The sequence below is a fragment of the Bos mutus genome, chromosome 11, assembly GCF_027580195.1.
Source record: "Bos mutus isolate GX-2022 chromosome 11, NWIPB_WYAK_1.1, whole genome shotgun sequence".
Lineage (NCBI taxonomy): Eukaryota > Metazoa > Chordata > Mammalia > Artiodactyla > Bovidae > Bos > Bos mutus.
The window spans coordinates 19,185,342-19,198,819 of record NC_091627.1 but is presented as its reverse complement, the minus strand read 5'-3'; the positions used below and the strand labels follow the sequence as shown (position 1 = coordinate 19,198,819).

Genomic DNA, 13,478 nt, shown 5'->3' with positions numbered 1-13,478 from the left:
TGATGGACACACACCTCCCAGCAGAGTGAGGGACTAAAGGGCCTCCTGAGAAGAGTGTATATACGTTAGTTACGGACTCAGTAGCCATTTTATTGGTTAGCTGGACCCTTTTTTGCTTACTATGTGGTTTTAGGCTATGGACTAAATAGGCAAGGTAATTTGACAGACGATTTTGGTACACAAAACCATGGTGATAACCATGCTTGATGCATAGAGTGTATTGCTTAGCCTTATAACTCATGTAGAGAAAAAAGTCTTGGTTGTTTCATCTCTGATTATAACAAGGTCTATTTGTAACTAACTGTCTTATGTTACAGGATTATACCCATTAAAAACATCCAAAAATGCACTGATCATGCCATGTGAAGAGCACAAAGGTGTAGGTTCCCCACTAACCCCCGAGGACTGACTGCAGGCAGATAAAGCAGATGGTACTAACGCATCAGGTCCTAACTTCCTGTCCCATGTGTGGGTCTGGGTGGCTCACCATCTTCTAAAGTCCAACCAATAACCCATCTGCCTCTCATTATGACCAACTCCTTTAAATCATAGGTGGCCTTTTTTTTTTTTAATGAGAAAAGACTACTGCTTCAGGCCAGACCAGAGGTTTCAGGGTGGTTTTTATCCCATTATTTCTAAGAGCATTGCATACCTTTTACAGAACTTCTGTGTACTCAGCCAGTAGAGGGAATTCTTGGTTGTCAGGGACTGGCCTTTCTGCTGCAGGACTCCCTGGAGGCTATGCCCATGGAAACAAGGCCTCTCGCTGTCCTCTTCAGTCCAGTTGAACTGAAAACTTGAAGGCTTTTTTTTTTCAACGTTTGGTGCTGAATCCACCAGTGTGCTGAACTGTTTCTGAAGACTCACCACCATTTCTGGAAATGAAGGGAAAAGAAATGAAATAAAAACTCATGTTAAATGACGAGGTCTGTAGTTTACTTGATAGTAACGCACCAACGCTGGTTTAGTAGTTTTGATAAACGCTCCATGGTGATATAAGAGCATAACTAGGGGAAACTGACACTGGAAGAGGGATGGCGAGGAACTACTTGAAAAGGCTAAAAGGTAAGTTTTATGTTATGTGTATTTTACCACACACAAAAAAACACCAAAAACCAAAAAACGCAGTTCTCCAAATAAAGAGTTCTGAGAGTACAGATGTATATAGCATTTAAGATTTTGGCAAGAACTTAAGTTCTGTTTGAATATTGCAATGTTCCTGAAATAGATTTCTATGGACATTTCCTACAGAGAAGGACGTTTCTCTGGATGTGCAATGGGACACTTGTTAAACAACTGAGAAAAGGACTTATGCATTCACTTTTCAATTTAAAACACTTAGCTTTCTACAGCTGGGCTGTTACTTGGTGTTAACGAGACGAAACCCCACTCACCTCTTCTTTTATACACTACCGCCTGTCAATGGCTGAGTAGTAGAGTGGCTTTTCACCTTTCCACAGAAACCTGCCAAGATAAAGACGCATTTAGACCAGGATGGAGATGAAATGGGCCTCAACACACTTCAGAGAAGTTTCTCAATGGCAGTATCTGAAATTCCTGATACTCATATAATAGTTCTGACTTAGAATGACCTGCTGACACGCGTCTCTACAGCACTCATGACTTAGACGTAAGAGGGTGGCACTGCAGGAGGCAGGAAGTCAATGGAAGGATAAGTTCCACACAAAACCTCCCAGATGCCATAAGATCACGAAGAAATGATTGATTATACCATCATCATAAAATTCCCATGTCGCCTGTTCTCATACAGTGAGGCCACCTAAGAAACTGTTCCTCCTTGTCTTTGGCCAAACACCCTTCTGCTGCAGATAAGGTAGTGGTACTTCTGACTCTGATAACTTGTGCAAAGTGAACAGTAAGTGCCTGCCTTCTAATGCAGAGGTGTAATCACGGTGAATAGGTTATGGTCTTCCTGAAAATTATATGTGAACTAAATCATACCACATTTAAATATTCAGAGAGCTTGCCATTTGTGATTCTTTCAAACATCTTTTTGTTATTTATCAAATAATAAAAGTGACAATATATTCAAGGTAAAAAATCTCTTAATAATAAAGAAGTTCCCTAAACAGTTTAATCCCACTCCCTAGATAAACCCACTATTAAAAACGTCTTGTGACTACCTCATCTAGATAGATTTTCTTATCCATTTATAGTAAATGCCCATACAGGCTGCAATTACGCTGCAGTCAAGGAGGTGTTATTACTTCCTTGAGGTTATATGCCCAGAAGGTGGGAAAGGTGGGCCATCAAAAATGATTAACACTCGTCAGACAGTCCTTCTTTAAGCATTTACTTTACTTTGTTTACCTCTTTTCAAAACTACAAACAATAGAGGCCCAGCACGAAGCCAGGAAGCCACAAGGTGGCTTTTCTCCAGGAAGCCACAAGGTCCTATATGCTCTGTCTGTCCAGTCTTCCCTCGAGATTTGGTTCCCCACTGCTGTATATTAAGGTATAATTCACATGTAGTAAAACCAACCCTGTTCAGTGTATAGCTGCACTAGTTTAGACAAACACATACAGTTGTATAATCACCACCATGAACAGTTCCATACTCTCAGATCTCCCATGCCTCTTGAAGGTCAACTCCTCCCCTGATCCTCAGTTAAACTTGGTCTCAATCACCAATCTGTTTCTCTATTCTTACAGCTTAGCCTTTTCCAGAAAATCATATAAATGAAATTAGACCGTATGTAACCTTTTGAGTCTTTCATTAGCATAATGTATTTATGATTCATTCATATTTCTGGATGTATCAGAAGTCTGTTCCTTTCTAGTACTGAAGAGTGTTTCATTTTACAGATATGCTACAGTTTACCCATTACCACCTGAAGGGCATCTGGGTTGTTGCCAGTTTTGGGCCACAAGGTTTCATTCGTTTTCTTGTGAATGAAGTATACAGATCTCTATATATTCATATATAGGTTTCTGTGTGAACTTACTTTTGGCCCATTTAAAAAACTGAGTTGTTTTCTTATTATACGAAAATAATTCTGGATACAAACCATATATTGGATACAAATCATATATTCTGGATATAAACCTTCTATCAGATATGTGATTTGAACATATTTTCTCCTAGCCTGTAGCTTTTCTTAACAGTATTTTTAGAAGAGAAGTTCTTTCTTTTGATGAAGTCTAACTTGTCTTTTTTTTTTCCTTTGTGGATCATGGCTTTGGTATCATATCTGAGAAAATTTTTGCCTAACTTAAAAGGCTGCAAAGATCTGCACATGCTTTTAAATTTTCCTCCATGAAAACTGGCAGTCAAAGCACTCTCTAAAGCTATTTTTAGGTTTTCAACTACAGTTTACTAGTGTTGCTCACAATCCCATGCATAGAGAGACCTATGCTGTGCTGTAGAAAATACTTTAACAACTTTTACCTGACAATATGGAAGATGATGTCTAGAAGAATAGAGAGAAAAATTAGAAATTTATGTCAACAACAGAGATGGGGAAGGGCAGAACAGGTGACGGGCATACATGGGAGCCCTGTGCCCACAGAGCAGTCAGCAGTGACTTAGAAGTCATCTCAGTCATCCCAAAGCACAGACTCTACGAAGGATCTTGGTAACAGATCCCCTGGACAAACTCTTCCCAGAGGCCTGGTGTCCATCTGGAAAATGCCACTTTGAAACTAGACATACGTTCTTTGGTCACTAAATTCTCCCTTAAAGTAGCTACAAGTCAGTGAGCCTTTTGATGCACAGCTGACTGAGGCACTGCAGGAAGAATCTGGGCTCTAACAGGTATGTCTGAAGTGTAAGTTGGTGCCTGGTTTGGGTTCACGAATGGGCACCTGTTCAACCCTGAGATGCCCAAGTGGCATGGCCTCTGAATACCTAGCCTTTCAGTACTGGCCGGGACCACCCCAGCGGCACCAGAAAAGAAAGGTCCGATGGCTGGTTCTCCAAGATTACTTAAGAACTCAGGACAGCCTGTGTTCTCGCTGCTACTCTTGTGCCTGCTGAGAGCCAATGACTAAAGACATTCCTTCTCCAACAGAAAAGAGGAAGGCCTCCGTTCCCCGGGTGCCCACAGCTGCCAGAAGCTCACCCTCACTATCTGTCCAACCTGAACAGGAAGAAACTGCCCATCTCCTCCCCTCTTCAGCAAGGATCCTCTCTCCCACAGCGCTTTATTCATCCCCAGAAGTCTGTTTCTCGATTTAAAAGCTCTCTTAAATTCAGGGGAGAAATAATCTAATTCTATCTGCAAACACTGAAATTTAGTTCTTGATTAAGAATATCAAGGAGGCATTATTAGCCTTACTTTACTGATGAAGAAACTGGAGTTATCATTTTAACTAATTTGAGGAATCTTGATTTTTCTCAGGGGATATAAAATGACTTGAGCAAATGAGTACTGTTGCAAAATGACATAAACTACAGAAATGTTAACCTTTTCTTCAAAGTTTCACAGAGACTCAAAGTTCCAAGAACAGATATAAAACCCATTCAAATCAGAAACCTATAGCAATGTACCCTCTACTACATAACACAGTATCTCTGAAAATTTATGAGCTAACTACATTTCAGTGCACTGAGGCCGCAGTTAAACAGCTGGTTTTAAACAATCAGGATTCACCCCTGCACTGTCTCTAATGCTATGCTCTTTCCACTCTGCCACGGTGGACCTGGGTGGGCTTCCCTGTTGCTCAGTGGTGAAGAACCGCCTGCCAATTCAGGAGATGCGGATTTGATCCCTGGGTCGGGAAGATCCCCTAGAGAAGGAAACAGCAACCCACTCCAGTATTCTTGCCTGGGAAACCCCATGGACAGAGGAATCTGGCGTGCTGCAGTCCATGGGGGTCACGAAGAGTTGGACACAACTTAGCGACTAAACAACAACAATGGACCTACGTGAGGAGGAGAGCTCCAGGTCAAACAGTGAGACTGACTGAAACATGCTACTCTCTTTCTGCTTTGCTTTGTTTGGATTTTTATAGGAAACTTTATTTTGGAGGAACAGTCCAGTTATACACGACACAGGCTGACGTCTGCAGTCTTCTGTAATAGTGGGAAGCGCAGATGGGAACTGAGCCACTGTGGGAAACGAAAGAGGCAGGAATACCAGAAACGCAGAGAAGAGTCATGCAGATTACGAAAAGACGAGTACTGGGTACAATACAGCTCCCTGGACTGGATTCTGGATCAGGAGGAGGACACTAATATTACTATTTTTTAAATCTTCTGGCCACACCGTGTGGCATGTGGTATCTTAGTTCCCTGACCACAGATGGACCCTGCGTCCCTCACGTTGGCAGTGTGGAATCTTAACCACTGGATCACCAGGGACGCCCCTAAAAGGACATTATAGGGCTTCCCTGATAGCTCAGTTGGTAAAGAATCTGCCTGCAAAGCAGGAGACCCCGGTTTGATTCCTGGTTTGGGAAGATCCCCTGGAGAAGGAAAAGGTTACCCACTCCAGTATTCTGGCCTGGAGAATTCCAGGGACTATACGGCCCATGGGGTTGCAAAAAGTTGGACATAACTGAGCGACTTTCACTCACTCACTAATAGTTAATAGAAATATTTTAAAAAGTTTAGACAGAGGGGTTAATTCTAGAAAAAAGGGTCATAATGCTGGTGAGTCTGAACTGATGAAACTCGAGTTTTCATATGTAAAGCAATAGACTTGAAAAATAAAGTCGGTGAATCTAAAGCTAGAAGAGGTAACATACTTTGCCCTGGCTTCCTCCCACTTTTGTTTTTTCTCATCAATAGCTTTCTTCATAACTTGGTACCATTTTCTGAAATCAAACCATGGTTTATCTGAAAGAAATGAAATCCATGATTATTAACCAAATATGTCACATTATTATAACACATGTTGCTCATTTGAGTCTCTACTTACTGATCTGACTAAACATTTATATGCCAGCCCTTGGAAATTATGGAGGGACTGACTATGTCCACGCTCTAGTATGACTCCTGAGCAATCTGCTGTCACTCCCTTCCGTTCTGAGCTCTCACCTATACTGTGGCCCTTTATTACACCAAAACTACCTTAAAAAAAAAAAATTGGAATATAGCTGCTTTACACTGTGGTGTCAGTTTCTGTTGTACAGCAAACTGAATCAGCCATACATACACATATATCCCCCTTTTTTGGACTTTCTTCCAATTAAAGTCACCACAGAGCACTGAGCAGAGCTCCCGCAGCTCTACAGTAGGTTCTCATTAGTGATCTATTTTATACATAGTAGTGTAGATATATGTCAATACCAATCTCCCAATCCACCCCATCCCCCTGCCTTTTCCCCTTTGGTAATCATACGTTTCTTCTCTACAGCTGTGTTTCTATTTTTGCTTTGCAAATAAGATCTTTACTATTTTTCTAGATTCCACATATTGAAACCATCTTTTTACATGTCTGTTTATCCTAGATTTGACTATTACCTCCTTGAGAATAGAAGATATATTAGATAATTATACATATAAACAGTCTGATACAAGGTACAAGTTTCTTCTTCTCTATATTTATTGTATCTTTTAATTCACCTTTTACAATCACTTGATTGACTAAAAACAAAAAAAGTACCTTCTTTGTTCTTTTCATTATATTTCTTGGCAATATTAGACAAAGACCTGGAGATACAAATAAACAAATCAATTTATTTGGAAATCATTCATTTGAAGACAGTTAAATTTTGAATTCTTCCGAAAGAAAAGTATAGAACAGTACTTGAAACTGATGCCAACTTTTAATGCAGAAGCAAGCACTTAAATAGGAAAAAAGACACTGCCACTCTTTGTTGGCATTTTAAGATTCTTTCACTTTCCAAAATAATCTTTGAGGATACATAGTGCCAGAAACCAAAAGGTACACAGATGAAGTGCTAAGTGACTCTTTAGAATTTGTGTATGATGATTTAAAACTCAGGAGAAAGAGACACATGTGTATCTTCCTAAAAATGGAAGAAAACACGATCCAAACAACTTTCTAAAGGAGAATGAAATCTCTGACAAATACCTGAGCCAAAACATCAGGTAAGGAGTAACTGCTGCTACGAGTCAGTGTTCTGTAACAACTGAGAGTCTCTACTTTCTACTGAGTAAAGGATATAGAATCCTTTACTCTGAATTAGTAGGGGAAAATCATACAATTTTTTCCTCCTAAGAGTACACACACTTACCATTCTAAATTGTCATCCAATAAAAAGAGCAGTTTCAATGCCACTACAATGACAGCTACAGCTTGCACATCATATTTAACAGTTTTTGCCTTTTTAGCTATAGGATCAAATCTTAGAAAATCCACTTCTCCTATTCCAGTTGATTTTACCACTAGGCAGGTTACATTATGCATTTCATCTGTTGAAGAACAAAACAGAAAAATGTGAAATTAAATTCTTTGATTAATGAGACCATACTAATGTATACATCCATGAGATAAGCTTTATCTTAAAATATGATACTATGCCAGAACTCTGAGGTATACCATTTTGTGTATAAATAAACCAAAAAATGAAATGTGTATAGAAAAACAAATGGTCGAATCCTGGCAAGGTTTATCTTCTCCTGTTCTGACTTCCCAAAATGCCTGCTATCTATGGCACATATCTTGGCACCAAATATACAGGCACACATCCATCTTCTATTGCTTCATCCACGCTCCTTGTCTGTGTTTCTACAGCAATTTGCATTTACCTGAAACTAACTTTCCTGTAAGACCAAGGGCTTCTCTAATATGTACTCACTTGGGAAGCTAGGGCGCCTGGCCTTCCAGTGTGCATCCCGCCCGCTGCACTGCTTTCCCAAAGAAATTACACGCTCAGCACAGACTCATCTGTTATTCAAGGCTGAGTAACTTGGGACTTGGAGCCAGAACACCTACAGCCTATATATTTAGGCCTTCTGATCATGAGCTTTGTGACTCCGGACTAGAGCCACTCAACCTCAGTTTCTTCATTTGTAAAAGTGGGTTATGGTGAGGATAAACATAGGACATAAAAGACAGGACAAGTGAATTATACTTTGAAAACTCTGAATTACTAAGCAAATTTCTTTACTTACTAACTGAAGTACCTATGTTTTGATTAAATTCAAGTAGAACAGTTGTTCTTTACAAGAGCATAATAAGTTGTATTGCATTTCCTATATACTGTCAGTCATTATGTTCTATTGATTCTATTCTCTTAATGTAATATACAATACTTTTATAACAGTACAAATAATATTACATACAGTACATACATGTCTCTCTATATAGTATTATATATAGAATGTATTACTATAAAAATGGTATTTCTTGAAAAATGTCTCCCCTATTTATTTAAAATTAATATCTTGAATTGCTTCTCTTATACTAAAAGTACATAGTAATAAAAAGCAAATGGAAGAAATTATGAGGAAGGGAGCCAGGACAGGAGAGAAAAACGAAGATTCTGACCTGGAGTATTATGGGACCTGGAGTACTATGTGATGCCTCGGCCGTCAAGCAGCCAGGCGTCACTCAGCTTGCCTACGTTTCATCTGAGATGAGCACACCTACCCGTCCTCCCTTTCCACCTTCACAGATGAGGTAATACAGATGAAGGCACTTTGGAAACTTTACAGGGTTCCCCACAAATTAAACAGACATGATTATGAAAGCTGCCAGGAATTCTCTCTGGCCGGCTTCTCAGTCCCAGGATGAGGGACAAAACTAAGGGATGTATTTGGAGTTCAGTCAGAGCCACAAAAGAGGCAGTGCTTACTCAGCAAGGGTGTGTGTGTGTGACATGCTTGCTGGAAGCTGCTTTCTACTCAGTTCCAGAGACGACATTGTCATACATAAAGGCACTGAGGAGGGGCATTCGTTGCCCCAGCATGCTTAAAACCACCTTTAGTTTTCTGGGAACCCGAAAACCTCTCTTTGAAAAAGGGCCAAGTACACAGATCTCTTCTTTTTGATCAACAGCACAAGAGAACTGTAGAGTGTAAACTTTCAGCTTTGAAAATGGCAATATTCTAGAAGTCTTCTTATAATCTCATGGGTAGGAGGCCAATCAATGTCACATTTTAGAATGTAATTTCTAAGGTGAAGGGACCACCACATCTTAGTTTGTAGATCTATTTTGTTTACTGTTTCCTCCCACTATTACGTAATACAAACTCAGTATAGGACATTTATAAGATACATAAAGTGCAAAGAAGAAAAAAATGCATTACTATAACTTAGACATAGCACTTCAATATTTGGGTAAATTTATTTCCAATATTTTCACGAATATTTTAACTATATAGCTATGATTATATTATATATAATTTATAATTTGGCCTATTTCCTTTTCTATTATGACATAAACATTTCCCATGCTTTTATATACTCTTCACAAACATGATTTTAAAAGATGCACACGGTTCCACTTAATATACAAAATATTTACTTAAACATTACCTTTCCGTTGGATATTTATTTCTGATTTCTCAGTATTAAAAATAAGGTCAATAACACTTGTGTATAGTTTTTTATCTATATTCCAAATTATTTCTATTGAACACTTTGTGAGAAGTAAAATTTCTCTAACCTGGCTCTTTTTAAAATGGTCTCTAAAACAGCACTTTAAAACATCAGATGATAGCAGTCTCTCTCTGTATATTATAGTGGTTTTAATTCTACTTGTTACTTTCAGGAAGAGTTGGGTGAGAAATACTACTAAGTTACACACACTGGTCAGAAAACACTGCCACCATCATTTCTGTCCAATAGCAACTACGTGAGCTAAACACTTGCCATAACCCAGCCTGAGCCAGTTATATTTTGGAAATTCCTTGCATTCTTTCCATATCTTAGTGTTCCCCATTATGAGCTTAGGATTTTGGAGTATATAAACAGAACACAGGAACTTGCCATATTTTGAAAAAAACCACTCCAAAAGTAAATCAAAAAACCAAAATCCAAAACAATAAACCAATATATGTAACTTGCTAAAGTGCAGCAATCAGACTTCCCAAATTCTGGAATCTTAATCAAAGAACCAGTGACTTCTGAAGTTACAGTAAGAGACATACATTCCTTAGCTTAATAAATGATACATTTTGAGAAGTGTATTTTTTCCTCTTTAAAAAATATTTTATAAGACTTAATATTTACATTTGTGTATATATGTTACTCCAATTTATGTTTATTTTTATAGCTAAAATTATATGTGCAGCTTTGTATATTGTTTTTTTCATACAACATGTCTTTTCCTTTCCTATTAAAAATATATTCAATCACATTTTTTTATATTGCATAAGCAATAATATAGTCACGCCATGTTTGTATTTTCTGTTAAGAATAGAAACCCTGCATTTCTCACATTTCTAGTTTAGCAAGAAATTCAGGAATAGATTCCATCGGCGAATTCCGCTGGGGTGACCTGTGTCTTGGTGTATTGTGAAGAAGGGCTAGTGAGGCTGCCTTTGCATCCTACCAGACCTTCATCTCCATTTGCTTTAGGGACTGGAAACAGCAATATGTTACTAAACAATAAAAATATCACTGTAGATTAACTTCTGGGATTTTAAAAATTAGAATTCTTTAATAATTATGCTTCATGCAAATGGAGGAGTGCTGCCCTTTTTTGGCGGAGGTTCCTAAGTAATTAATAATACATACTGAATCATGTGTTACTTGTATTCAGCAAAAACCAAACATTATCTCTCAAGCTTATCCCTTTCATCCAAAATAGAACTCATTACTTCTGAAGAGTGTCCTTTTAACCATTTTAAATGGTCCAAAACATTTTAAGAAAGAATTTTGAAATTAACCTTCATGTTACTGTGGACCCTGTCAGGTGACTCTAATAGTCTCTGATTGAGGGGATTCAATACATTTTTCATAATAATTCAATAAGTCAAGGCTTACTCACCATATATACCTCACACTTACCAGGGAGATTGACCTCCATCAAGTATTTCATACACAAGATGTTTGGATGAAGATAGCAGTTTTCAGTTATGTCTGGAAAACGTGGCAAATCTAAAAATGTGGCAACTTCAATTATTTTTTTAAAGATAACTTCATAGTTAGGCCAAGACTGGAATGAAAGAGATAGTCAAAGTAGCAATTTTTGCAACATAAATTATTTTTAAAACTACTTTCTGATTTTAAAAATAACATGTATTCACTTAATAAAACTTGGAGTATAGATTAAAAACATTAAGTAGAAACACCCATAAACCCCAAATATCCTCACTGAGCTGTTTTAAACAGTAATAGTGATAAATTAAAAAGCCACTAAAATTCTATCTGGCTCAAACAATTCTTACTGGCCTTACCCATGATATAGTGAAACCATTACTTCTTGCCAATCATGGAAGAATCTGGGATAAAGCTGCAATCCTACTGGAATTATGATGTTGTCATAATCCCAGCAAAGCAGGACTTCCCTCTCACCTTCCCTAACCAGCACCCTCTCGCCAACCTTCAAATTCACAGCTAACAGATTCAGTTCAGTGTCACATAACATTCACATGCTTCTATGTTGGAGATGACACCAGGGCTTAAGTCTATTAGTTAGAAACGTGTGATTCAGCTTTCTATTTTCTCACATGTTAGCCTATAAGAAAGAGTATCTTACAGAATTTGGGAAAATGTATGAGCCAATATTAATAAATTAATTCTGTTCATTTTAAGAGCAGCCTTGTAGTTAATTTGGTATGCTATTTATATTTCTGCAATTTCTAAACATTCTTCTCATTGATACTACATATAATTTTTCCTCATTTACTTATCCATTCACATAAAAATATTAAATTTAGAGTCTATTCTATGTAAGATACTTCGGGAAATATAAAGATGAATAAAGTGATCTCTTCAAGGAATATATACTCTAGAAAAGGAGGTCAGTGTTCAAAAATAACTATAGGATAAGATAGCTGTTGAGTGCTACAACTAAGATTTTTTTTTTAAAGATCTATGGGATTTCAGAAAAACTAACATTTCTGACATGGTTGCTGCTGCTAAGTCGCTTCAGTCGTGGCCGACTCTGTGCGACCCCATAGACGGCAGCCCAACTGGCTCTCCTGTCCCTGGGATTCTCCAGGCAAGAACACTGGAGTGGGTTGCCATTTCCTTCTCCAATGCATGAAAGTGAAAAGTGAAAGTGAAGTCGCTCAGTCGTGTCCGACTCTTAGCGACCTCATGGATTGCAGCTACCAGGCTCCTCCATCCATGGGATTTGCCAGGCAAGAATATTGGAGTGGGGTGCCATTGCCTTCTCCTTCTGACATGGTTGGACCTCGTTAAAATTAGGCCAGAATACAAACATTCTGGAAACCTGTTTGGCAATATTTATTAAAGTTGACTGGAAGTCAAGAGTGAGATTACTCTCAGGGTGCAGGTGATCAAGACTGGAAGTGGGGATTGGATGGAGCTTCTGGGGTGCAGAGATCGTTGTTTCTTGATCTAGGGGGCTGGTTCAGGTAATGAAAGTTCATCAGGTTGGGTACATTTGTGATATGTTCACTTTTCTATATGTATGTCTAGCTTAAAAAAACATGGTAAGAGAGAAACTTCAGTAAACTATTTTGTGTAACAATCACTTCATACATCACTCTATACGAGAAATCATCCAACCAGCAAATTCAGAGTTGGCAAGACCTTTAAAGGTATCTGGTCTAAATTTACAACACCCCCTAGCAGCTGTATGTCTAGCTCTTCTTTTAAATCTCCAGTGATGGGAACTCAATACCTTTCCTGAAGGTAGTCTATTCAATTTGTAATGCATTTAATCATTACAAAGTTCTTCCTTATTCTAAGTGAAAATCTGTTTCCCAACAATTTGTACCAATAATATTGCTCTGTCATGTCTTGCCCATTTTCTAAACGTGTGAAGGTGTTTGGGAACCAAGTGAAGGGACGAATACTTCTCTGTTCAATGTTACTTTGGTATGTTCAGCTTACATGCAATTATAAAGCACAAGGGAATACATTATAATGGTACTGGCTCAGATGGTACAGCATCTGCCTGCAATGCTGGAGACCTGGGTTCGAACCCTGGGTTGGGAAGATCCCCTGGAGAAGGAAATGGCAACCCACTCCAGTACTCTTACCTGGAAAATCCCATGAACAGAAGAGCCTGGCAGGCCATAGTCCATGGGGTCGCAGAGTCAGACATGACTGAGCGACTTGACTTACTTACAGAAAACAAACTGTAAATTTCCAGAATTTATAACTATGTCCAATTTTACTTTGCCTGAGGTTACAACCTTCTTTGTATTGTATTTATTTTGATACCAGTATTTCAGTATCTAAACTTTTAATTCCTTATGACTATACAGTGGAAGTGAGAAATAGATTTAAGGGACTAGATCTGATAGAGTGCCTGATGAACTATGGACAGAGGTCCATGACACTGTACAGGAGACAGGGATCAAGACCATCCCCATGGAAAAGAAATGCAAAAAAGCAAAATGGTTGTCTGGGGAGGCCTTACAAATAGCTGTGAAAAGAAGAGAAGCGAAAAGCAAAGGAGAAAAG

General features: G+C 38.4%; 1 protein-coding gene across 1 annotated transcript in view; it reads right to left on the bottom strand.

Annotated features, from left to right (window-relative positions):
* The window catches only part of TAF1B (TATA-box binding protein associated factor, RNA polymerase I subunit B), a 55,579-nt gene that overhangs the window by 3,379 nt on the left and 38,722 nt on the right, over positions 1-13,478 (bottom strand). Inside the window, 7 exon segments of the mRNA XM_005908428.3 lie at positions 653-875; positions 1,395-1,415; positions 1,418-1,464; positions 5,710-5,800; positions 6,570-6,616; positions 7,165-7,342; positions 10,887-11,034. Coding sequence (XP_005908490.2) covers positions 653-875; positions 1,395-1,415; positions 1,418-1,464; positions 5,710-5,800; positions 6,570-6,616; positions 7,165-7,342; positions 10,887-11,034 — 755 coding nt within the window.